General features: G+C 44.0%; 2 protein-coding genes across 5 annotated transcripts in view; one reads left to right on the plus strand and one right to left on the minus strand.

Moving 5' to 3' along the window:
- cgnl1 (cingulin-like 1) overlaps positions 1-27599 on the plus strand; it is a 220783-nt gene that overhangs the window by 39284 nt on the left and 153900 nt on the right. For 2 of the 3 annotated variants that reach the window (XM_059952551.1, XM_059952552.1), the window contains 2 exons: positions 14042-15681; positions 18740-18819. In XM_059952551.1, the coding sequence (XP_059808534.1) occupies positions 14074-15681; positions 18740-18819 (1688 nt within the window). In that variant the 5' untranslated portion in view covers positions 14042-14073. The remainder of the gene's footprint in view (positions 1-14041; positions 15682-18739; positions 18820-27599) is intronic. The other variant, XM_059952553.1, reaches the window with a different exon arrangement.
- LOC132382398 (endogenous retrovirus group 3 member 1 Env polyprotein-like) overlaps positions 23879-27599 on the minus strand; it is a 35648-nt gene continuing 31927 nt past the window's right edge. For both annotated transcript variants that reach the window (XM_059952554.1, XM_059952555.1), the window contains one exon: positions 23879-26231. In XM_059952554.1, the coding sequence (XP_059808537.1) occupies positions 24176-25996 (1821 nt within the window). In that variant the 5' untranslated portion in view covers positions 25997-26231 and the 3' untranslated portion in view covers positions 23879-24175. The remainder of the gene's footprint in view (positions 26232-27599) is intronic.

Genomic DNA, 27599 nt, shown 5'->3' on the forward strand with positions numbered 1-27599 from the left:
AACAGAACTATTGCGTTCATACAGTGTGAGTCAGGCTCAGTGAGCTGTATCCTACAGCACAAACAGCCCTTGTGCTCATAAAGTGTGAGTCAGGCTCAGAGTGAGCTGTATCCTACAGCGCAAACAGAACTATTGTGCTCATACAGTGTGAGTCAGGCTCAGAATGCACTGTATCCTACAGCACAAACAGAACTATTGTGTTCATACAGTGTGAGTCAGGTTCAGTGAGCTGTATCCTACAGCACAGACAGAACTATTGTGTTCATACAGTGTGAGTCAGGTTCAGTGAGCTGTATCCTACAGCACAAACAGAACTATTGCGTTCATACAGTGTGAGTCAGGCTCAGTGTGAGCTGTATCCTACAGCACAAACAGCCCTTGTGCTCATACAGTGTGATTCAGGCTCAGAGTGAGCTGTATCCTACAGCACAAACAGAACTATTGTGTTCATACAGTGTGAGTCAGGCTCAGAGTGAGCTGTATCGTACAGCACAAACAGAACTATTGTGCTCATACAGTGTGAGTCAGGCTCAGAGTGAGCTGTATCCTACAGCACAAACAGCCCTTGTGCTCATACAGTGTGAGTCAGGCACAGAGTGAGCTGTATCCTACAGCACAAACAGAACTATTGTGTTCATACAGTGTGAGTCAGGCTCAGTGTGAGCTGTATCCTACAGCACAAACAGAACTATTGTGCTCATACAGTGTGAGTCAGGCTCAGTGAGCTGTATCCTACAGCACAAACAGAACTATTGTGCTCATACAGTGTGAGTCAGGCTCAGTGAGCTGTATCCTACAGCACAAACAGAACTATTGTGCTCATAGAGTGTGAGTCCGGCTCAGTGAGCTGTTGATTAGTCCTCCTTGTCTTCCGTAATCCTGCAATTTCTCTGGTTCATTTCCTTTTTGAAATTTATTCTTGTGCTTTACATCTGTCGAACTGTGCTTGTAGATCTTCACACCCATCACGAGGATAATGCTTGGTCTAGGTTTGGAGTCATTAGCTGGAGGCTGGCACGCCACGTCTATCAGCTGTACACCTTTGATGCAGAGACCTACTTGATGCAGATCCCTGATCATGGTGTGGCAAATTTTGGAAGGGCAGTTTGTGCAATTTTAATTCTAAAGGATGACCTTGTGAATTATGTATCCTAATATGATAGGAAGTGTTAGAGCAGTCGTCAGCTGACATTTCCTGGGGATGGGCCAGCACAACAGTGATTGAGGTTGCTTTGGGGAGGGAGCGTAGGGAAGCCTTCAAACTCCCTTGGGATGTAAGTTTTTACCAGTTCCCTTGTTGTTAATATGACATTTGCTTAGCAGGAGTGCATTTTGTCTGTAGTTGCAGCACCGTATTCCACACTGTTCCCTTTCAGTTATTTCAGGGTATTTGCATGTGGAAGGATATATTTGGATGACACACAAATGAAAACTTTTCACCGTATCCCAGTGACAATAAACCAATACTATTTCATGTTTATGTACTGTTGGGTCATAGAAATGTTGGGTTAGCTGCATCCACTGTGACTGATGACTTTTGATCTGTGTTGATGTGTGTGCAGAACAACGTGCCTTTGGAAATACAGAATACTCATTGCTGTTCCCTTCCCGAACTTGGTAGAGGTGTGGCCTCCGTTGGTTGTGGTCGACTATGGATACTGTGCCTCTGGTAGTCACTGAGAGTGGCTTCTCCAGGGTACAAGCCGGTGCAGAGTTGATATGGAGATCCGTCTGTTGCCCATGCAGTGGGATGGCCCTCTCCATGCTGATGACAGGTCCAAGGGAGCAATGGAAGTCGGTACGGTTTGGTGCCAGCAGCCTCGCAGGAGCTGCCGTGCCGGTGCTGGGTGCAGCGGTCAGCCGCCTTCGGGACTCCGACTCCGGATCTTTCCTTGGGGTTTACTCCCAAAGGCTTTCCCAAGAGTGGGTATGGCCGCAAGGCAGCAGAGGTTTGAAATCAGAGTTTTCCCTCTCCTAGATGAGCTACCATTCATGGTTAACGAGCCCCATCTGCCCGGAGCAACTGGTTTTAAGGCACCAGTGGCCCGCCTTTGCCCCTTCTCCTGTCAGTGAGACCAGCTCCGCTGGGCATAAGAACGATGCCACACGAGAAGTCCAGGAGTTGGACTTGGTTGTCGGGGCTGTTTGAGATGCACGCCATGAAAAGCATTTGTTTAGCAGTGGGAGCTCGTCCCCACTACCACCCTTCGGCTATGACTACCCTTGGAGCTGGGTAGAACATCTCAACGTAATAAATCTGCTGTGGGATGGGTTGTTGAACCAGGAGGATATGGAAACTGCCAGGTCCTATTTCTCTGTTAAATGACCCCAAGTAGGTCTCATCGTTCTTTGAGAGGCTTCAGGAAATTTTTGCCGTGTTTTCTGTTCCTGTGTGTTGAGCTTGGTGTCTTGTTGGAGGTGCCATTTGTGGTGACTCAGTTCTGATTGGCTGTAATGCCTCCTTTGTCCAGTAACCCAATGGCCTTCTGCTTGCATAGAGGATGGCTATTTGGAAGGTCCTGAAAGCTTTACCTGTGGATAAGATGTGAGCTGTGAGTGAATTGGGGTTTTCGAAGAAGGGGTAACATCAACTTTCCTTCAGTTCATCCCTAGTTTCCTTGTTCAGTTAAGCGCTGACTCTTCATCCAAGTAGAAATCACATGGGTACAGCAGACAGCTCCCCGGGGAGTTGCAGTCAGTCAGGCTCAGGCCACAAGCGAAGTGCGCATGTGAGCATTTTCACAGGATTGGCCAGATAATGATCAGCAACTCCATTTGCAGATCAGTGTTGGTGTTCCAGCCTCTGACCCAAGCAGTGGTTGAGGTTGTGCATAAAACCTGGATTCCCTTACAGATTCCTCAGCCACTTGTTGGATATTGGGAGTAATTAGGAGAATCCAGTGCAAGTTCCTGACTGATATATTTGGAGTTAGTTCTGCTGTTTGTGCTTAAATGGGACACTTGGTATCCTGACCTTGCAACTGGCTGCACAATCTGTCTGGGATTTTCATGTAGAGTGCCTGGTTCAGATGGAGGGTGGGAGCTTTCAGATCTTGCTCTTATCATTTTAGTTCAGAAGTGCAGGTCCTGTGCAGATTATGAACAGCCTGTAGATACGAGCAAACTTTTGGGAGACTGGTGAGATGGATTTGCCATTTGCTGCTGGGCTGCAGGCATCTTCTGCCTCTGGGAACTTGGTTCACTGCAGTCTCTCAATGATAGAGTTAATTGCCCTGGTCTCATTGCATTTTGCCCTTGATTGGCCTATGTTTTTTCATTAAATATTGTGATATTAAAAAATGAATCTCAAGATAGCATATTGTAACATAGACATACATGCTTTGATAATAAATTTTCTTTGAACTTTAAATTTATGGGCAGCCACATTTCTGGCTTGTGTCTGTTTATGAATAGTTAGTGGAATGGAATCTTCTTGTAATATGGGGAGGGTGTGTGATGTGATTTTTATTTGCTTCTGAGATTAATTGTTTGGGATGTACTCAAGATATTTTATTTATAAAATTAAGAGCAACTTACACTGGATTATGATGCCCACCTGTTTTATTATTTCTACTTTGATATAAGAATGTTTGGATTTTAATGGGTTTTGAGTCATTCTGGTCCAGATTCTGATCCTGCACAGTTTGGTCTCAAACAAATTGTGGAGTTTGGTTTCTGCAAATGTCAGTTTTATACCAACTAATAACTTCCAACTGGTTGACATGTTGCCTTACTAAAGATTACAGAAGCTCTGGATGTGAATGGCCCAGCTGTGTTTTTTTTGTGCTGAATGTGTAGGAACCGATGAACTGTTTTTTTCTCAGGAGGAAAGGATCAACATTTTCTACGTCAAATTTCAGTCCAATGTGTCTGCATTATGTTGATCAGTATTAAATGGGGAATTGTTGGAGGTTCCATGCATATTCAGAAAGATTCTGGAACCTTGGTACTGATCTCGAGTCATTATAAAAAAGATGAACTTGCATTGTGTGATTGAAAGGGCAACTTTAGAATTGAATTGACTTTATTTTTTACATACTTCACATACATGAGGAGTAAAAATCTTTTGTGTTGTATCACCATCTAAATATGCAATGTGCAATCATAGTTATTTAAAGTAAATAGAACAGTCAATGTAATATAGAGTACACTCAAATCAGCGTGAATTCGTCAGTCTGATGGCCTGGTGGAAGAAGCTGTCCCCGAGCCTGTTGGTCTTGGCTTTTATGCTGTGGTACCGTTTCCCGGATGGTAGCAGTTGGAATAGGTTGTAGTTGGGGTGACTCGGGTCTGCAATGATCCTACGGGCACTTTTTATACACCTGTCCTTTTAAGTGTCCCGAGTCATGGGAATTTCACAACTACAGATGTGCTGGGCTGTCCGCACCACTCTCTGCAGAGTCTTGTGATTAAAGGAGGCACAGTTCCCATACCAGGCAGTGATGCAGCCAGTCAGGATGCTCTCAATTGTGCCCCTGTAGAAAGTTCTTAGGATTTGGGGGCTCACAACAAACTTCCTCAACAGTCTGAGGTGAAAGAGACACCATTGTGCCATTTTCACCCCACAGCTGGTGTGTACAGGCCACGTGAGGTCCTCGGTGATGTGGATGCCGAAGAATTTAAAGCTGTTCACCCTCTCAACCCCAGATCCTTTGATGTCAATAGGGGTTAGCCCATCTCCATTCCTCCTGTAATCCACAACCAGCTTCTTTTTTTTTGCAACATTGAGGGAGAGGCTGTATTCTTGACACCTCTGTGTCAGGGTGATGACTTCTTCTCTGTAGACTGCCTCGTTACTGTTTGAGATTAGGTCAATCAATGTAGTGTCAACAGCAAATACCTATAGTACTCCTTGCAACCCTTTAGAATCAGAATCAAGTTTAATATCACTGGCATATGTCATGAAATTTATTGTGCAGCAGCAGTACGTTACTACAATATATAGTAAAAACTAAGTTCTGGTAATAAATATAAACATATATTAGAAAGCTTAAATTAAATCAGTAGTGCAAAAATAGATTTAAAAGAAGTAGTGAGGTCGTGTTCATGGGTTCAGTGTCCATTCAGAAATCTGATGGCAGAGGGGAAGAAGCTGTTTCTGAATTGCTTGGTGTGTGCCTTCGGGCTCCTGTACTTCCTCCCTGATGGTAGCAATGAGAACAAGACTTTTCCTGGGTGATGGGGGTCCTTAATGATGGATGCTGCCTTTTTGAGGCATTGCTCCTTGAAAATGTGCTGGACTTGATATTGGTGCTGTATGTCTGGATTAAGATTTAAGCTAATTAGTTGCACACCACAGCAGTGGCACTGGAGTGGTATTGAGGGTAACAGGAATTGAATTCAGAAGTTAACGTTTAACAGTGTAAAGTGTGCCTGTTCCAACTGTTTTTCAGGATTGTTCCTTCCTTCAACTGCCCATATTTCCAAAGATTAGAGGCATTTGATACATGTACTGGCAGTGGTGCAGACTTTGATGTACCCAGCCATAAATTCATGACTTGAACTCTTGTGAATTACATTGTTTAGTTCTGTAAGCTAAATAAACTTCAAATATCCTTTTCAATTTAATCTTGAAATAAGAAATATTTTCCAAGAGCCTGTCACACAGCTGAAATCTACTGTACCAGCCCCTAAATAATTCCCATAATTAAGAAGTTACAAGAAAGTTTGGTTAGTTAGGAATGTGAGCAAACTTAGTCACCTGGTCTGAGGGCTGTCCTGACGTTTGATAGATAGATATTTCATTGATCCTAAAGGAAATTACAGTGTCACAGTAATATTACAATTGCACAGATATACAAATATTGGAAAAGTAAGAAAGTGTTAAAAAAAGTTACTCAAACAGTCTAGCAGGAGGGTGCCATCATTTCCCTGGTTGAGCCTAATGGCTGAGGGTAACAATGACCTCACATAGCCTCTTTGGAGCAGCGCAGCGGTCTTAGTCTATTACTAGAAATGCTCCTCTGTTCAGCCAAGGTGGCATGCAGAGGGTGAGAAACATTGTCCACCATTGCCAGGATTTTCTGTAGGGTCCTTCTGTAAATCTCCTCTGCACCCTTTCTATGGCTTCCACATCCTTCCTGTAGTGAGGTGACCAAAACTGAGCACAGTACTCCAGGTGGGGTCTGACCAGGGTCCTATATAGCTGCAACATTACCTCTCAGTACTTAAACTCAATCCCACGGTTGATGAAGGCCAATGCTTTCTTAACCATTGTTAACCTGTTTCTTTTTGTTACTGAATTCCCCATTCCAATCATTGCAACAAATTTCCCTGAACTTCCCAGCACATTTACTGGTGACCTTTCTGTTCGTTTTATTCTATCACGGGGTTCGGCTTTGTAGGCTGAGCCATCCCTAATTTCCCTTAAAAGGGGAAGTGAGCTGCCTTCTCAAACCACTGCAGTCCTTGAGATGGCTGTGTTGTGGTATTTGATTTCTGTCAAGAACCAAGATGGAAGCAGATCAGTTGGGTAATGCACTGTTTATGAGTCTCTGCAAATTAAATTTCCTGGGTAATTTCCTAGGTTGTAAGAACCTTCTTCCTGGGTGGTGATGGATCCCTGATGATGGATGCTGCTTTCCTACGACATCGCTCCATGCAGTTGTCAGGAGGGCTTTGCCCATGATGGACTGGGCCATTATCCACTACTTTTTGTAGGATCCCTCCAACCTGAGAGTGGCCTCATCGTGGCAATAGAGGAGGCTGTGGATGAACATGTTGGATTGGGAATGGGGAGTGGAGTTGAAATGATTGGTTACTGGGAAATCCTGCCTGTTGCAAACGGGGTGAGGGTGCCTGACAAAGCGGTGCCCCAGTCTACGTTGGGTTTCATCAGTATATGAGGGGCCGTGCCAGAAGCACTGGGTGCAGAAGATGTTCCTGGCAGACTCGCAACCAGAAAGGATTGCTTGGGACCCTGAATGGCGGGGGGGGGGGGGGGTAGGAGTTTCTAAGTGTCAAAGGTTACGGGGAGAAGGCCGGGACCTGGGGTTGAGGAGGGAAAAATAGAAAAATAAAGGATGAGCATGATTGAATGGCAGAGCAGACTCGATGGGCCAGATAGCCTAATTCTGCTCCTTTGTCTTATTGTCTTATGGAGTTGAATGAGCTTGTGTAGCACTTAAGCCACTTGCGGAGATGAATGCTGGCATCGGTGAGGAGGGACAAGTGGAGATGGGAATCACAAACAATGCTCCCTTTGGAAAGTGGGGGTGGGGGAGGAGCTACTGATGTGTTTGGTGGTTGCACAGACAACATTGGGCAGTTTCCAGTCATTTTAGAAGTGAGACTTTGCTTTAGTTTCCTCCCACACTGAATGATGTAATGGTATGCAGATTGTTAGGTTAATTGTGCTGTAAATTGCTTAGATGATTGGGGGGGTTGATAAGATTGTGAGGAGAATATGAGAAATGGAATGAATGTAGGATTGGTGTAAAAGGTGATTGGTAGTCAGTTTGATCTCATTGGGCCAAAGCACCTGTTTCTATGCTGTATCATATTTTGACTCTGTATATCGCTTAGTTCAAAGCATGTTTAACTTTCCTTTTGCCTTGCAATATGAACCCAAAAGTTCTGTTGACCTTGTAACTGGTGTTGCTACATGTACTGATACGTATGTGTGCCACTGCAAGACCTTTGGCATCTCTGCCCATATTTTTTCCACAGGATATCAGGGCTTTTTTTCCACAAATTACAGCAGCTCACACTTACTACTGCCGGGGCTGATACATGAAGAATGGTGTCAGTATCTTGAGGCAGTAAAAAGCAAATATACTTCTTTCTTGTTGTCTTTTATTCGAACTTTATTGGGCTGATTCTGGTAAAACTCCTGGGTGAAAGTATGTTTCCTCTGAGCATTTAAGTAGTTCATTTTGTGCCCTTTTTAAAAAATCTTTTATAGTCATTATTAGCTGTCAAAATGCATGATGTGTTTGCATTCAGTTACCTATTCCACACTAATCAGGCCAAGATCTCGCTGTGTTAAACATTACCAGATGTAAGTGAGGTTTCTCTCCACATTGTTTGGTTACTGACTATGTAGACAGCAGGGGTTACTTTACTCAGAGGTGAGAGATGGATGATAATGGATTAGAACTGGGTAATCAAATAGGTTTTCAGTCCTATATCGCAGATAAGAAAATTTAGGGCACAAGACAAAGATGATTTGCTGTTTCAAGCAACCAGCGCTTGGCATTGTAACCCTTTGACAACTAATTGTGTACTTAAAGTCTTACTGGCCCCAAAGTCTCCCAAATGGATTCTGTTGTGAGTTTGTCAAAAGGGACATCTCATTGGCAGTGTCCATGTTCTGGATGCTACACCCAGAGGTAAAGGGTTAGTGTGCGTTATAGCAGAAGAACTTTTGTTCGTGTCACCTCTTTTGTGACTATAAAGTAAAAGTGTTTCTCTGTGCGTGGTCATAGATTATTTTGTATGCACATGACGGGTGAACATGTAAAATTACTCTCTGTTCTCTGTGCATGGATGTATTTCTGAAGTTCTTCAATCCTGTATAGACAGGGAAAGGAAGGAGACAATTCATGATATGGTGGCACCCAGTAGTAAATCATATCAAAGTGGGCAATATGACAAAAGGAATAGGATGAAATTTGTTTGCCACTGTTCTAAAATTTCTGGTCTTTATCCTTTGGGTGGTGGGTTCAAGATGTCTCTCTACCAAAAGAGGTGTAAGGTACTCCTTCCCTCCGCTAGCCTGCAGGTCATCTTTGGGCTAGGTGTAGCTCTTGCTTAGCTCCCCGGATCAGGGTCACATGAAGCCACGGGAGCAAGTGGTGGATGGTCGTATGAGCAACTAGTGCACATCACAAATCCTGGTTTTGCGACCACTGACACCAGGCGGACAGTCTTTGAAACACTGCCCTGAAGAAGGCAATGGCAAACCAATTCTGTAGATCGCCCACGACATACGACACAGCACATGATGATAATGGTGCTCCTTGCCCTATCTTTTGGAATTGCAGTTAGATTTGAATTGTGGGATCCAGGTGCTGGTTACCCAAAGCTGCTTTGTTGTTAAACGGACTTTTCTGTATCGAACTGTAAGTTGGATCTTCTGGGTTGACAGTGGGCCCATAATGTGGATCCAGAAACAGGAATTGCAGGGACACAAAAACTCCGTACAGTACACAACTGTTAGTTCAGTGCTGAAAATTAATGGGATGAATCTCGTGGGCCTGAAGTTGGAAAGGTTGATTTTCAGCCGTTAAATGCTCAGTAAATTCATGCAGTTGTGGTGTCTCCAGAAATCTGGATCTCACCAAGCCCCGTTGCTGCTCTTTACAGAGTCTAGTTGTGGAACCTGTAAGGCAATGTAATTGGGAGAAATGTACATAATTCGCAACCACCCACATTGAGTTGGGTTTCACTGTAAGAAGTCTGACGTGATGACGTTATTATGTAGAGAGGTTTGGTATGCTTCTGTTGTGTAGGCTTTGTGTTCAATAAAATGTGTTACAGGTTTCATTTACATAAAATGCCTCACTTTGTTTTATTAACACCTACAACCCCACTCCTGCAAAGGTTTTCCAGGTGAGCCTCATCATCCTACTCCAGTCTGGAGTAGGTTGGAAATCCCATTCACTTCACACAGGATTTCTAGCTACAAGATTGATAGGAAAAGGATGTTTGTTGCTTTTTTAAAAAATAATTGCGGTTAATATGTTTAATTTATTTTCATTCCACAAACTTTTTTTTAACAATTTTAAAAATATAATTTTAATGTACCCAGAGCAGTTTTAAAAATTTGAGTTCAGAATCAGTCATTTCTGCCCCTTGATTTTCCGGATACCAGGACTGCATTCTACAAGGTGCATTGCCTTAGTCTCTCCCAGTTCTGCTGCCTGGATTGAATTATGAGGAGTAGTTATTTAACGAAATGGACGGCTGCCTGGGTACCTCCGACAAGTGTCAGTTCTTTGGGTCATTTGGAAAGAAAAGTACTCTCTTCTGTTTGAACTTCATTGGGCTGATGCCAGTAAAACTCTCCCAGGTGAAAGGATCTCTCCTTGGAGCATTTAAGCTGTTTAGTTTGCCCCCTTTGAGGTTTCAGCTGGGATGGAACTTTGTTCTCAGTTCGGCCCTCCTGCCAGAGGGCATTCCTGGGGACTGGACTCGGGACCACACGGACTGCTGAGACGTGGCCAGATGTGTCCTAGGCAGTGTCTCAACTGACACTCTGCATGTGACGCAGCTAAGCTGAGTCAGCTGGAGTCTGTATTCAGCAGGCCACATGAAGTTAGCACAAGGTTTCATTTTAAATGCTTACTCACACGATTTACATACTTGGCTGTAAAAGAGTTAATTTTTGTTTTGCTGTTGTACAGTTCTATATTCATCTTTATGCAAGAGACAGCATTGTGGTGATATAAATCAGCTGGATCTATCTCCCATTCTGAGGTGATTATTCCTTTGGTTACTTTTCCAGAGTTGTTGGTAAAGGGCATGTAGGGCAGGATAAAACCAGAAGTGAAAAAGAATGTGTGTAAAGTCCTTCCCACAGGCGATTTCACATTTTTACTTTGTTCATACATTAGAGAAAGCAGAGTGGAGGAATATTCCTTCCGAGGACATCAGGCCAGGTGAATGAGCTGTGCTCAAAAATCCGAAGGTTTTTACTGACTCGCAGAGATTTAACATTTTCCACTGGTCACGGGAGGGTTAAGGCCCTAACTTCCAGTAATTACTTCCCCCTTACCCCTTCCCTCTTTTTCCATTCCCTATTCTGGTTATCTTTTCACCCTCTGCGCTTCACATCCCTCTGGTTCCCCTCCTCTCTCCATTCATTCTGTGGTCCACTGTCCTCCTGTCAGATTCCTTCTGTGTAAGCCCGTTTCCACCTAATATTTCCTAGCAAGTTATTTCATCCACTGTCCTCCGTATACCCACCTACCCCCTCGTGCTGTCACATATCCGCAGCCAGCTTTCACTCTTCCCCCTCCCACCTGCTGAAGATTAATTTGCAGGTTGAGTCAGTGGTGGGGAGGGCAAATGCAATGTTAGCATTCATTTTGAGAGGACTAGAATATAGAAGCAAGGTTGTAATATTGAGGCTTTACAAAGCCCTGGTGAGACCTCATTTGGAGCATTGTGAGCCGTTTTGGGCCCCTTATCTAATAAAACATGTGCTGACATTGGAGAGAGTTCAAAGGAGTTTCATGAAACTGATTCCAGGATTGAAAGGCTTGTCATGTGAGGAGTGTTTCATGGCTGTTCTCACTGGAATTCAGAAGAATGTGGAGTTGACCTTATTAAAACCCATTGCATGTTGCAAGGCCTTGGTAAGGTGGATTTGGAGAGGATGTTTCCTGTGGTGGGGGAGTCTAAGACCAGAGGGCATAACCTCAGAATAGGGGGGGGGGGTGTCCTTTAAGAATGGAGATGAAGAGGAATTTCTTTTACGGGGAGAATGTAGGAGATTGGGGCTGAGAGGAAAAAATGGATCACCAATGATGAACTGGCAGAACAGACTTGATGGACCAAATGACCTAATTCAGCTCAGATATTTTATGGTCTTATAATTAAATCTTTCAGAAATTTGTGTATAGAAAGCTGTAGTAATCTATATATGTATTCAGTAGAAAATCTTGAGATTTATTTTTTAGCAGGGTTAAGACCACCAACATCATAACTTCCACTGGTGCTGGGTAAATTGGCCTGCAGTGGAGATTTAATGTTTTATCACAAGAGATTTGATTTACGTCCCAGATCTCAGTGTTTGATTGCCCCACCATCGACTGTTCAAACTGTCACTTGGTAATGAGCAGTGATTTTGAAGAGGGAAGTTGTTGAGTTTAAAGCACTGGACAGTGGAAAGCTGGGAAATCCGCTGCCTGGGACAGTCAGTAGCAGTGATCACCTGGGTCATTGGGGAAATTGATCATTCAGTTGTGCTGAATCTCTCCATACTGTTCTCTCTCTGCCTGCCCTGTCTCATTTCTTTCATTGTTGCCTTTCATTTCATCACTTTATAAATCTTATGCCCTTTTTCTTCATCGCTAAAAACCCAAAAGCCTCCAGAATTTGACTTGGTTACATCTGTCCACACATCGCACTTGAGGTTCAATCCCCACAGTTCGTCATAGAGGGATCAGAGGTGGAGAGAGTGAGGAATGTCGGGTTCCTGGTTGTCAAGATCTCTGGGGGTCTAGCCTGGTCCCAACATGTTGATGCAGTTATAAAGAGGCAAGACAGCGGCTATACTTTATTAGGAGTTTGAAGAGATTTGGCATGTCAACAAATACACTCAAAGACTTCTGTGGATATGCCATGGAGAGCATTCTGGCAGGCTGCATTACTGTTTGGTGTGGTGGGGGGGGGGGGGTGTGTGGGCTGCTGCACAGGACCGGGGGAAGCTGTGGATGTTTGTGAATCTAGTCGGCTCCATCTTGGGTACTGGCCTGCAAGGGTGCTTGGGGCATCTTCAGGGAGTGGCATCTCTGTAAGGCAACATCCATTATTAAGGACCCCCAGCACTCAGGGCATGCCCTTTTCTCACTGTTACCATCAGGTAGGAGATACAGAAGCCTGAAGGCACACACTCAGAGATTCAGGAACAGCTTCTTCACCTCTGCCATCCGATTCCAAAATGGACACTGAACCCTTGGGCACTACCTCACTTTTTTTTAATATACAGTATTTCTGTTTTTGCACCTTTTTTTGGTCTATTCAATGTACGTATACTGTAATTGATTTACTTGTTATTATTTTTATTTAATTAATTTTTTTTTCTCTCTGTATTATGCATTACATTGAAGTGCTGGTGCTAAGTTAACAAATTTCACGTCACATGCCAGTGATAATAAACCTGATTCTGATTCACAGCTTTAAGTCTCCTGAACCAACATCAGTAACGATTTCCTTAGGTGAGCTCAGTTGTTCATATTTGACCTTTCAGTGGTCCCAATGACGGCTGACATCATCAATCACTCTTACTTCTAGACAGCATCTCTGTTTTCTGTAACTTGAGATCAGTTTAGGCTCCACACTTTGTGTCGGAGTGCTGCTTTTCCTGCTTCAGTTCTTAACTGTCTCCAAAGAACCAGCTCACAACTTCAGCTCTCGTTATCTGGCTGTCAGTTGGATTTAGATGTTTTAACCCTTCTCTGCTTCCCATTGGCAATGTTACTAGACCGAATTGTTTACAACAGCAAAGGTATTTACAACTCCAGGATTGACAAACCAGAGCTTCCTCTGCCTGTAGGCAGCTAGCTGTTTGAAGCCCTGCAGGTAGTCAGTCCCCCGACCCAACAAACACCGGCACAGAGCTGAAGTAATTAATGTTAGTGTCTGGCTACCCTGAACCCCGGGTATGACATCAGTGAATTTTTTTTTGTTTCCATAATATCAACAACAGCAAATGTTAGAATCACTTGAGTCGTAAGGCTGCATCTGATTGCAATCCCCCTTCCTCTTTTAGTAATTGTTTTTTTTAAACCATTGTGATTATCATTTATTATAACATTGTTCAATTACCACATCGGGTAAATTGGAATATTTTTGGACAAAATCAACTTAGGGATGTCCGCACATTGGGAACACGTCCGTTATCCTGGTGCAGCCTGTATCAGTCTCAGCCACTCACTATGGCATCTGGGATTTTCCACAACCCCTTACTTTCCATGTGTTACTTGATTGCTTTTGCTAGATTTTCATTGAAATCAGAGTTTCCACTGATCTCTGCATCCTGGCCAATGTCCGGACTGTGCCGGCCCATCCCTGCTAATTTTTCTGTGACCCTCTGCTCCAGGGCTTTGCTGAAATTTCAGCTCTCGTGTCCACAACTTTGCACCTCTCTTCCTTTGTCTCTGTCTGAGTCAACCTATCACATAGTTTTATCCCTTTGCCCACTTTGAAGATTAATCATGTAGTAAAAAGTTAGCTTTCATAAGTGTCTTCCCCTAACAGTGATGGCCAAACCCTCTTCTGTACAATTCCTCACAATGTTTCGCAATGCTGTTTTAAGTTACTGTTCAGTGCTTTTGCTTCCTGGCTCCTAATCAGTTTATTTTCTGACTTGCAGCGGATCACTCTCTGAGTTGTGAAGACATTCCCATGGATTCTTATCTTGACACAATTCAAGATAAGCAAATGCAGCGAGACTATGGAATCCAAATCAGGTTTATTCAAGACCCTCACGAGGAAGCAACAAAGGCAGAAAGCCATCGGACTGCTAATAGCAAAGCAGGGTCGTACGGAGTCAGCATCAGGGTGCAGGGAATCGATGGGCAGCCCTACGTTGTGCTGAACAGTAATCAGGAAGGACAAATGCAAATGTACGAGCCTTCTCCTGAGAATGGTTGCTTCAACCCGACTCTGCCTCAAGATAATTTTAAACCATACTCTGGACCTTACGCAAAAAAACCGCGAAACACTGCCTCCACTAATGGGCATTTCACCTTTCCAGAAAGTCAGCACTTCGATTTACGGAGACCTTCTCCTTATCTACCGTTGCTGAGAACAGAAACCCCTAAGGTCAAGGATGACAACAGCCATGTGAAAGCAGGTGATTTGCTAAATTTTCAAAAACACCCTGAAATTCTGAAGCCATACAACCCTGAAAAGAGTGTCTTGGAGCAGGCTGGTTGGCAGCGTTTGACCAGTAACGTGACTGCTGAGAAGAATATCGACAGTTCTCTGCATCACAAACCTAAGCCAGAATTCTCAAGGAAGTTGGATGCTGGAATGTCAAACCCAGTTAAAGCCAGCGACGAGAGAAACAGGATCAGTAAGTTGGATCAAAGCAAAAGGACTGCAGGGCTCCTCAGCAGAAAGCCTGATTCAGGGAACAGCAAGGGAAAAGGGCGGAATGGCACTAGTTCTGATTTGGAAGATTCCCGGACAGCTCGGCCGGACCTGCTCCCTTCGCACCGGCAAAGACCCGGCGGAAGAGGTGTTGAGGCTCCGGTATTGCGTAAGTCTTTCTCAACTACAGTGCCAGCAGCTTCGGACAACAAATTATGGGTGGATGATCCCGATGAAGAACTCTCTGCTGAAAATATAAACCGGCATGAAAACAGAAGGTACATTCCCTTCTTCCCAGGCACTGGCCGTGACATTGACTCCGACCATATTCCTGGGGTGGACGAATTGATTGATAAATTTGATGGTAAGGAGGGACAGCACCGGCGGGGTAGGTCAGCAAGGAGAAACCGAATTGATCCAGAAGATCGAAAACGATCTCGAAGCGTTGATAGTGTTTTCCCTCTCAAGCGTCCAGATAACTTCCCTTACTCTGATAGGAAGTTCGGAGCAACAAACGAACATTTGCTGCGGCCATCACAGCTGCGACGACAAAGTGCAATAACTCAAAGACCTGGTCTGAGTGAGAATCCACAGGTCAGTCATACTGTTTCCTCTGGGAGCCTCGGTCGGTATCCAGAGCAGACTGCAGACCGTCAGGGAAACGTGAAGAATGGCTTGGTCAAGAGTTCAAGTCAGACTAAAGTAGATGGAGAAGCCACTAATGAGCCCCAGGAGAGAACCATGGTCAAATCTTCTGCACTCCCGGTAGGGGCGAACAACAAGTCTGAAGCAAAAAGGGAGGAAGTGGTACCTGTTACCCAAAAACATCTGGGCAAAACTGCACTCTCCTTCATTCGGATCAATAAAAAGGGTTTGGATCCTCTGGTGAGCCAAGATACCTGTGATAATGATGTTCCGGTGAGCGTTCGAGATGTTTCATAGAAAAGCCATCATTTACTGTATTTCATGAAAGTAGATGTTGGGTTTAATCGAATGAATCACTACAACTGCTGAGTTATTGAGCCATGGATAGAGGAGATGGTCAGGGTTTTTCTATCAGGGTAGAAATCTCAAATGCAGCTTTAACGTGTGGGGTAAGTTCTTACCCACGGGGTGGTGGCTGGCTGGATTGTACTGCCTGGGGTGGTGGTGGTGATGGAAGCAGATAAAACAACATTTAAGAGACACATAAACATGAAAAAAGGGATACAGATCAAATGCAGACAGAAGCGATTCATTTGGCAGTGTGGTAGACACTGACAGGGTGGGTCAGAGGGCTTGTGGTTGCGTGGTACTGTTATGTTCTGTGGACTATTGCATGTTGTAAGAGCATTTGACAGAGCAAGAGAATTACAGGTGTCCCCTGCTTTACGAATGTTCGCTTTACACCACTTCACTTTTACAAAAGACCTACATTAGTAACCTGTTTTCGCATTACAAAGAGGATTTTCACTTTTATGGAAGTTTTTCCCCTATAAATCAATGGTTTGTTGCTTTACGCCATTTCGGCTTAAGAAAGGTTTCATAGGAATGCCCTACCTTTGTAAGGGGTTGGGGGGGGGCACCTGTATATCATTCTCCCCATTGAGTCTGCTCTGCCTTTCCATCATAGCTAATTTATTTTCCCTCTCAACCCCATTCTTCTGCCTTCTCCCCGAAGCCTTTAACCTTCTTGTAAGTCAAGAACCTATAAACCTCCATTTTAAATATGCTTAAAGACTTGACTTTCACAACAGTCTGTGGCAGTGAATTCCACAGATTCACCATCCTTTGGCTAAAGAAGTTGCTCTTCATCTCTGTTCTAAAGGGATGTACTTGTATTCTAAGGCTATGCCCTCTGGTTCTAGACTCCCGCAGTATAATACATAAAACATAAGCAGCACGTTGCAGTGGGCCTGGGGAGAAAGCGACTTCCTGTGGCAGGTGCCACAACACCATTTCTGAAGTTTAAATAGTAATTAAAAACTGCTGCAGTGCTTTCTGCAGGTCTCAGAGGTCATGAAATGTGTGAAGTTACCATAATTAGAGAGAAAGTTTTTGGGAAACCGAGAGGTCTGTAGGTAGATAAGTCACCTGGACCAGATGGTATACACTCCAGGATTCTGAGAGAGGTGTCTGATGAGATTGTGGAGGCATTAGAAATGATCCTTTAAGAATCACTAGGCCTGTATTTGCTGGAATTCAGAAGAAGGAGGGGTGACCTCATTGAAACTGATTGAATGGTGAGTTTCTCCAGCATTTTGTGTGTGTTGAATGGTGAAAGGCCTTGATAGAGTAGATGTGGAGAGGATGTTTCCTATTGTGGGAGAGTCCAAGACCAGAGGATGCAATCTCAGAATAAATGGCTGCTCTTTTAGAACAGAGATGAGGAATTTCTTTAGCCATAGAGTGGTGAATCTGTGGAATTTTAGTAAATTTAAGGCATGGGCTGTTAGATTCTTGAATGGTTAGGCCATGAAAGGGTACAGGGAGAAGGCTGGAGATTGGGACTGAGAGAAAAGTTTGATCAGCCATGATGAAATGGTGGAGCACTGGATGGGCCAAGTTGCCTAATTCCGCTCCCATGTCTTACCGTCTTGTGGGTGAGCTTTTAGACGTTAATCTAGAGCTTTCCACTTAGTTGCTAAATTATCTGTGCTGTTGACAACTACTCAGAAATGATTAGTAACATAACTTCACAAAAAAAGGTTCAATTTGAGTTTTATCAGAAGTATTTAAATGTTTCAGTTGTATTCAGTAAGTAATACCTATACGTATAACATTGTAACATGGCATTTTCTAATTCTTCCCATAAACTTTTCCTTATTTATGTTTCCATGGGCACACGCAGCCTTCTTTTTCCTGTGTGAGTGAGAGTTTGGGCCAATGATCAACTCTTAGTTAAGTACTTGGAGGCAAGGTCCATGGATTTTTCAGTCAGCAAGTGTTCAGTCAGGCCAGTTACAAATTCAGTCCCAAGCCCTGCCTGTGTTGTAGGGATTCTCTACAGCAGGCGTTCAGTCAGGCAGTTTACCCTTTCCCAAACCCTCCCCTTGTTGTAGGGATTCTCTACAGCAGAAACGCGTACTTTGAAATTTGCTGATGCTGTCTCTCTCTGTTGCACTCTTATTATATTTCCTCTACAGTTAACTGCACTAATTTAAAATAATTTTTGTTCCCATCAAGCTTCGAATGGAACATCTTCTCAGGCTGTACATTCCTCTTCTATTATTCCTCTTGTGAGTTCTTCTCTATCTGTAGATATATAAGTGTGTACTGTGTTTGTTTTCCAGAAATCATTAAACCTTTTTGGTTCTATACATTTAATGGTTGAGTCATACAGATAGGGAAATTCTCAGCTGCAGACCACGATCTCTCTTAGGATAGTGGCTTCAGTTTGGACAGCAGGTTGACAAGGCTTGGAGTAATAAACCAGCCCAGATTTCCACTCTTATGCGGATCCCTGGCAGATCCCTCTGACGTAAATGAGGTGTCTAATCCTGGTTCAGGGAGGGCAAGTGTAGGATAAAGGGATCTCTTCAAACTTTATTGCCTTTGTAGTAGAAAGCCTAATGATTTGAATAGTGGAATGGCATGAGAGAATAGAAACATGAGAAGATCTTAGTAATGGAAGTGTGGCCAGTGTCATTGTGTACTGCAAGTGAATCCATGGGCCAGCAATGCAAGCACTGTTAAGCTAAAAATAGTTAATTTTTTTAAGATCACCCCTCTATCTGTTTCTGCCAAAACACAAAGTCATTAACAAGGTTTCTTGCTGCATTTTCAACATGCTGAGTGTTTGCAAATCACATTTATTGGGCTGTAGAAAGGTATTTAGTCCTATTGTGTACCATCTCACTTACTGCGCAAAATGTCATATTATGTGAAACTTTTTAATTTATTCAAATGAGTATTTATCTGAGACTGAATTTTAAGATGAACAAAATAATGTTTTTACACCAACTTACTTATTTGTAATCTTTAAAAAATGTTTTAGGTAACACCCGACCTTTTGAAAGACCAACAAACGAATGAAGAGACAGCAAAGCAGATCCTTTACAACTACCTTAAAGAGGGGTTAGTAACAAATCAAACCAAGTGTTCCTTAAGCATTGTCCCAACTTGAAATAGAGATTTAGCAGCTTATTAAATCTGCTTCCTAGAAATCACTAAAGATTGAGGTGAAATATTTTAATTTAGGACTCTAGAAATTGATATCAGAATTTTTAAGATTGCTTTTTAACGTACACAAAGAATCTATTGTGTTTATTCTACTGTTGTCTATAAGAATCTATTGTCATTCTTAAATACTCTTGGTGCTAATCAAATGAAAATGCGGTTAAAGGAATATTTGAAAACAAGAGAAAATCTGCAGATGCTGGTAATCCAAGCAACACACACAGTGATGGGGAAGTTCAGCAGGCCAGGCAGCATCTATGGAAAAGAGTTGATGTTTCGGGCTGAAAGCCTTAATCAGAACTGGGAAAGAAAGATGAGAAGTCTGTGTGAAGAAGGTGGGGGGAGGGGAGGAAGAAATACAAAGTTGTCAGTGATTGGTGAAGCTGGGAGAGGGCAAGGGCGTGAAGTAGAGAGCTGGGAAGTCGATGGTGAAAGAGATGAAGTGCTGGAGGAGGAATCTGATAGGAAAGAACTGAAGGCCATGGAAGAAAGGGAAGGGGAAGAGCACAGGGGGAGGTGATGTGTAAGTAAGGAGGAGTCGATTGCCAGAAGTTTGAGAAATTGATGTTCATGCCATCAGGTTGGAAGCTAACCGGACAGAATATAAGGTGTTGATCTTCCAACCTGAGAGTGGCAGTGGAGGAGACCATGGACTGACATGTCGGAATGGGAAGTAGAATTAAAATGGGTGGCCACTGGATTCCCACCCATGTTGCTCCCTTGTCCATTTGTCCCTCCCCACTGATCTTCATCCTGGTGCTTATCCTTGCAAGTGGGACAGGTGCTACACCAGCCCCTACTCCTCCTCCCTCCACCTCCTCCTTCCCTACCATTCAGGGCTTCCAGGTGAGCTGCCACTTCAGCTGTGAGTCTGTTGGGGTCGTATACTGTGTCTGGTGCTCCTGGTGTGGCCTCCTGTATATTGGTGAGACCCGATGTAGATTGGGACCGCTTCACCCACCAGAAAAAGCAGGATCTCCCGGTGGCTGTCAATTTCAAATCTACTTCCCATTCCCAGTCCGATGTGTCAGTCCATGGCCTCCTCTACTGCCGCGATGAGGCCACACTCAGGTTGGAGGAGCAACACATTGTATTTCACCTGGGTAGCCTCCAACCTGATGGCATGAACATCGATTTCTTGAGCTACCCATTCACCCCCCCCACTTCACCATTCTCCCCCCCCACTTCACCATTCTCCCCCCCCACTTCACCATTCTCCCCCCCCCACTTCACCTTTCCCCCTCCCACTTCACCATTCTCCCCCCCACTTCACCATTCTCCCCCCCACTTCACCATTCTCCCCCCCACTTCACCATTCTCCCCCCCACTTCACCATTCTCCCCCCCCACTTCACCATTCCCCCTCCCACTTCACCATTCCCATTTCCCTCTCTTACCTGCCCATTACCTCCCTCTGGTGCTCCTCCCCCTTCCCTTTCTTCCATGGTCTTCTGTCCTCTCCTATCAGATTTTCCCTTCTTCAGCCAATTGACTTCTCAGCCCTTTACTTCACCCCTTCACCACTCCCAATTTCACCTATCACCTACTACCTTGTACTTCCCCCTTCCCTCCCCCCACATCATTCTGACTTTTCATCTTTTTTCTCCAGTCCTGATGAAGGGTCACAGCCTGGAACATTGACTGTACTCTTTTCCATACGTGCTGCCTGGTCTATTGTGTTCTTCCAGAATTTTGCGTGTGTTGCAAATAAATATTCAACACTAGTAATTCCTCGTCACCATTACAAATCCAGTTTTTGTTGATGTATTTTTTGTACATTTTTTGAGATTGATTGTATTTTGTCTGTGAGTTTCCTGGGTTCAAATACCAATTGCAGTAAATTCTGGTTAATTGGGACATAATGGGACCAGTGTCTTTTGGCCAGTTATTAGCTGAAGTTCCATAGAAATGGCTAAAAGCTGTATAGAAAAAGACTAATTTTAACAGAGTAGCACATTATGTATTTAAGTAAAATACAGAACAAATTAGAACACTATCAATATACTATAAAACTGTATTAGTTCCTTATAGTTACAGACAGAGGAATTCATCCAGTGTACACTGCTGTGTTCTTTTGACTGTAAATGAACAAAATCAATGCAAACAGCTAGTACAGGTAATGGACTGCCTTCATACAATGCTTTTGACAGTTTTTCCTCCAAGTCTTCATTTTCATTGCATCATTCAAGATGATTGTTGATATCTTCAAATTGTCATAGTTCCTAATTTGCTGAAATAGTGAAATAGTTTCAATTTCACTTTGGCTATTTTGATATCTCCAGGTGTGAATGCTTGAAGCTACATTGAGCAAAATAGTTCTGAATTGTTTTACAGCTTATTCCTCGCCAACTATCGGTGACAAAATCACTTTTTTAAAAATACAAACACATGCAACTGATGCAATCTTAAAAAAAAAATGTGCTGTAAGCATGGTGTAGTGTCCCTAACAGCTGGACAAGTGCACACAATGACTCTAGTTAGAAACCGTTCGGCAACACTCTCCTGTCCCAATTCAGCAGCAGAGTGTCCCAAATAAACAGAGGGAATCCCAGCTGTTTTCTCCATTATTGCTTGTTCTTTAAAGGTTGCCCCAAATAAGTGGCTGCCCTGATTAACTGATGGGCCAATTAACCCGAACCCACTGTATTTCAATAATGCAGAAGCACTCGTAAATGCCATGGTTTGATTTAAACAGGAGTGCTTAATGGAGGACCATTTTTGTTGGGAATTATTCAATTAGTTTGTAGCTAAATCTGTTCCGTTTTTGCATTTAAGTTAAAGACTATTGCAAAGGAACATGGGAACAGACCCTTTGGCCCATCATATCTGTGCTGACCATGATGCCATGCTTGCACAAGGTCGATATAAGGAAGTAAAAATGAACAGAACACTTTAATAGCAAATAGATCAAACTTATAGTTTTGTTTTCTATGTTCTGTATGTTTCATTTGATAATTTTAATACATTCAGTATGGAATTAGAAAGTTCTGTTTAAGTGGAAACTGCAGTATGAAAGTGACACTGATTAAAATATTCTCATAAACTTGATTCACTGTAAGCTGTTCAGTGCTATTTTCTTGAATCCATTTGGTTACATTTTCCCTCCTGCCCCTCCCAGTTCCTCTACCACACATCACTCTGCCTCTTTCCCTCCTCCCTTACTTAGTTCCATGTTCCACCTTCCCTTTCTAATGATTCTTTGTCACCTTCACCTATCACCACTATCTCTGCCCTTTCCTCCCTTACCTGACTCCATCTGCACATCACCCTTCTTCACTTGCTGGTCAGCTCTTGCCCCAAATCTCCCCCTCGCCCTTCTACACTCCCTGTGCATAGTAACCTTCAGTCAGTAAAACCATTAACTGGAGACCTCCAGACATGGTGTGTTAGGGCCGAAATCTGCACCCACCATGATGGGCAAGCAGACTTTCCACTGCAGGTGGCTGGTGTGCCAGTGTGAAAATCTGTATAAATATTTAACTTGCACTTAAAGCCTTGAGTGAGATTTTATTTAGCTCTGTTTGGTATGGTCACTTGCAAAAACTGAATGGGTAAACTTCAGTTGCCAGAGGTTTGAAATCAAAATAAATTTTAACAATTGACCTCCTTGTACGTGTAAAGAGAAGGGAAGGGATGTTGCCTGTTTTGGGTGTGGACTGTTTGCTAAAGCTGGCAATTCTTAAGAAGAGCTAATGTAATAAGGCTAAACAAAATCAGCCAGAGGGAGGAGAACAACAGGTTTGAAATGTCAGGAATGCAGGCACCAATCACTGGAGGCACTGCATAAATAGCAAGCTAGTTTATTGAAAGCAACTGTGAAAACTGAAGGCTGATATAAAGGTTTTCTGCAAAATAGAACAATAGAATATAAAGACACTTATTGCATGGTCTTTGTGTAAGAAAGCAGTGTGGGAAGAGGAGTATATTCTCCTTTGAGAGATGCACCAGCGTGAATACACAGTTTGCTCATTGCACTCTGTGAATACTATTAATAATTAAATATCTTGGCTCAGTATTAATGTCCAGTGTGCAAGGGGCAGTGAGTGAGCAGCACTTGCTATCTACAGGTGCTCACAGACAGGCCATGAACCTTTGTGCAGCATTTTATACTGATCTGAAGTCCAAATCAGCACTGCGCCCAGCACAAGCATCTGGTCGGACCAAACAGTCCGCTTTCAGGTGCACAGAAGGTTAAACATTAAGGTGTAGTTGGAATTTAATTCAAGGAATTAAATTTGCAATGTGAAATAAATTGAGGGAAAGAAAGAAGGTTTTGAGCAAGAGGGAGGGATGAGCCAAATACAGACCATAAGACATAGGAACACAATTAGGCCATTTGGCCCATCGAGTCTGGTCTACCACATTCAGTCATGCCTAATCCTTTTTTCTCCTCAGCCCTATTCCCTGGTCTTCTCCCCTCACCTTTGATGCCATGTCTAATCACAAACCTATCAATCTCTGCCTTAAATACATCCAACGACCTGGCCTCCACAGCTGCCTGTGGTAACAAATTCCACAAATTCACCATCCTTTGGCTAAAGAATTTTCTCTGCATCTCTGTTTCAAATAGATGTCCCTCTATCCTGAGGCTGTGTCCTCTTATCCTAGTCTCCCCCCACCATGGGAAACATCTTTTACACATCTACTTTGTCCAGGCCTTTCAACATTTGAAGGGTTTCAATGAGATCCCCCCTCCCACCCCATCCTTCTAAATTTCAGCGAGTACAGACCCAGAGCTATGAAACATTCCTCATATGATAACCCTTTCATTCATGGAATCAGCCTTGTGAACCTCCTCTGAACACTTTCTAATGCCAGCACATCTTTTCTTAGAAGGTGTCAGAAACACACTGAGTCTCAGCAATTTGCAGAACGGTAAACTTTATTTTTCGAGTCTGCAGAGTCGGACCCAACCAGCTCCTGCTAGATTGAGTGCCGAATTACACTTTGCACAGTTTTTTATACCCTACATTCTTCTTTAATCTCATTACAAAATTACAAATGTGATTACCCCTTTGGCCCACTTATCAGCCTCAGCGCATTAACACCGTTATTGTTCAACCGTTAAGCATGTCTTCCCGTTACCCGTATCGCTTCTTTAATCAGCAAGCTATTGTTTCATCCTGATTTTGCAAATTGGTTTATACGTTGCCCTGCAAGTTGCTTTGCACGTTCTTTCTGTGTCAGCACATTCTAAATGGACTCCTTAAGAATCATTTCTCTCAATCCACCCTTTTTCTTTTTAGAATGTGCTATCAGTTGGGCTTTTGCCACGGGTTTACATAGGCTTCTTCCTCTAGCTCTATTTCCCTTTGTAGGAGTACCTGAACAGGATCAGCCGGGGCCCCTGGTTGCATGACTTGTCTTGCCACCCGAGCTACTAGCTCCCGCAAGCAGGGGATCAGACATGGTAGCAGAAGGAGGACCATCAATCCCCCTCCTATAACCCCTAAAGCGGTTCGCCACCAGCCTCCTTTCAACCATCCGTCCAGCCAGTCCCAATACCCCAGCGGCTTCCAGGTCTGTACCGGCACGTGGGCCAGTTTCCTTATTTTATCTGATATTTTTTGAACCACCTTTCCGTTGTCATCTATTTTTAAGCAGCAGTTAGTTAGATTAAACTTTCCACATACTCCTCCTTCAGCCGCAAGCAAATAATCTAATGCCAAGCGGTTCTGATAAATAGCAGTGCGCATCTGATTTTGTTGCTTAGCTAGTAGTTCCAGGGCCAATGCAGTCTGATTTGTAATTACTTCTACCACCGCCTGTAGTCTGATTATTCGGTTTAGCATGTATATGGGCGTCCTATATCCCCAAGACCCATCCTGAGCCCAGGTCGCTGGTCCATAATACTCAATAATCCGGGCGGGTGGCCAGCTATCTCCCCAGTCTCTAACCTGCAACTCTCGCCTACTTCTTCGTAGGGAATCAAATACCTTTACCCCCAATGCTTTGTCATCCTCCTCGGGCAACAGGAAGAATTCAGGCCGGATAATTCCCAGGAAACACACTCCCCCCCAGTTGGGCAACAGGCGTGTGTATGCCCTACCTCCGCAAATCCAAAACAATCCCTCTGGGGCAACACCCTGTCCTTTGTCCCAAACCTCACTCACCCCGGGAATTCCGTGGTATGGGTCCGTTCCAGTACAATTCCATACTTCGGGGGTATTCCCGAGGGGCGTACAGTTTCCTTTTGGTTCTATGGTAATATACCATTTCGGTTCCTCTGGCCACCAGGTAATGTTTCCGCTCTGCTCTTTATACTTAATGCTCCGACAGGGGCTTTTTCCTACTTTTATTTCCCCGTCCCGCGCAACACATATTTGTCCTTCGGGGAGATTCGTTAGTTCCCACCCTTGCTTCCTTCTATCCTTAACCACCGTCCAGTTCCGCTGAATTAATTCCCATGTATTTAGGCTTTCACCCCGCCAAGGCCATTGTTCACTCATGTGTGGCCCTCCACAGACCCAACAGTTGCTAATATTTAGACTGCCTGCTACCCGAGTCGCCAGATCTATAAAGAGGTTTTCTTTTACGTCTGGTAGCGTAATCTCCCTTTCTATTTCTTGGTATATCGATGGGTCTGTGGAGACTGCAGCTTTTTGTCTGTGTTGAGTTTCCTCAGCTATTTTCTTTTTCTCATTCTGGATTATAGTTTCCTTAACTTTATCCACATAATCGTCTACCAATATCGAGGGAATATCCCCCTGTCCTCCCTTGTTAATGCATAGCCATTTATCCTTGGGAGGACAAGTGGTAACACTCCCATATACCCCTAATCCTTGGCCCCCAAACCCCCACACATATCCCTTATTTCTTACTTGATAATATCGCCTTCCGTTTTCCAGGCATTCCTCCTTTTTGTTGTAGTCATAACATTTCTCGTTTACATGAGAGTGTGATACAAAGGACCCTGGAAAAACCGTCATGCCCACCCTTACCGTCGTCCTGCACTTATCACATCCCCCTTCAGCGCTTCTCAACAATAGCAGCATATACATTACAGTCCCAAAGTTCATTCTGTCCGTCTTTTGAGCTTTAGCACCATCGGGTCTTCTCCCTGGACGCAAGTCCATTCTGCACCTTCTTCGGGCTTTACGGGTCCCTTGATTCTCGCGGCGTGGGTCCACCCTTTTTCTTTTGTCCTTACTGCGGCTTCGGTGGTCAGTAGCACCTGGAATGGGCCTTCCCACTGCGGCTGTAACTTCTCTGGCTTCCAAGTCTTAATCAGGACCCAGTCACCGGGCTGAGTTCGGTGGAGTGCGAAGTCCAGAGGTGGGGTTTGTGCGAGTAACCCCTTCCTGCGCAATTCTGCAAAAGAACGAGACAGTGCCTGTAAATAGTCCCTTACAAAGACATCTCCCCCTTGCAGGGAAGGATAGCCCTCCACCTTGTTCCAATATGGAAGGCCAAACAACATTTCATAAGGGGATACTCCTATATCTTTTCGAGGAGCCGTGCGGATTCTTAGTAGGGCCAGGGGTAGACACTTGGTCCAGGGTAGCTTGGTTTCCATCATTAGTTTTGTCAATTGCGTCTTCAAAGTACTGTTCATCCTCTCAAGTCTTCCTGAGTTCTGAGGGTGCCAGGGGGTGTGCAGCTTCCACTGGATTCCCAAGGCGTCACAGATTAGCTGGTGTGTTTTTGAGGCAAAGTGTGTTCCCCTATCTGAATCAATAGACCCCATTATTCCATATCTCGGGACTATATTTTCTAATAGGATCCGTGCCACTGTAGGGGCGTCCGCTTTAGTGGTTGGGAATGCTTCCACCCACCTAGTGAAGTGATCCACAATTACTAACAGGTACTTCCATCTCTGAACTTGTGGTAGTTCCGTAAAGTCTATTTGGATCCGATGGAACGGTCGGATGGCTAGTGTTTGTCCCCCCTTATGGGTGGCACGCATCATTTTCTTGTTTACCTTTTGACAGGTGTAACAGCCCCACACCTCCTGTTGAGCTAGTGTGAATATCCCTTTACAAACATAGTCCCTTAGGATAGTGTCGCACATAGCTTGCACTCCCCAATGGCTTTGTTGGTGTAGTTGTTGCAGTATATGACGAGTTACTTCCTTATTCAGTACTTGCCGTCCGTCGGGGGTCTTCCACTCGCCTTCTGATGTTTGTCGGGCTCCCAGCTGGCTCATAGCGTCTATTTCTACTTGGGTGAAGACTGGTAGTTTGTTAAGCCCTTCCCTTATTGGTATCAGGGTTAGAAGTCGGACCGTTTTTTCCATTGCTGCTCGCTTGGCTTCTTCATCTGCGAGCCGGTTTCCTATTGCTTCCGGGGCTGTTCCTCGTTGATGTCCTGGAACGTGAACCACTGCAATTTCTTGTGGTAGTGTTAGAGCTTCCAGAGTCATGCTTATCATTTGTTCGTGAGCTAATTCCCTTCCCCTGGCTGTTATCAACCCCCGTTCTTTCCAAATCTTTCCGAAGGTGTGTACCACTCCATAGGCATACTTAGAATCGGTGTATATAGTGCCTATTTTGTTTCTTAACAGTTGCAGTCGCCTCTGCAAGGCATATAGTTCACAAGACTGGGCTGACCAATTACCTGGGAGCCGGCCGGACTCCACCGTCTCCCTAGTCCTCCCGTCTATAATAGCATATCCACTGTGTCGTACCCCATTGATGCATCTGGAGGAGCCGTCGATATATAGTTCCTCGCCTTCAATTA

This window comes from Hypanus sabinus, chromosome 28, assembly GCF_030144855.1.
Source record: "Hypanus sabinus isolate sHypSab1 chromosome 28, sHypSab1.hap1, whole genome shotgun sequence".
Taxonomy (NCBI): Eukaryota; Metazoa; Chordata; class Chondrichthyes; order Myliobatiformes; family Dasyatidae; genus Hypanus; species Hypanus sabinus.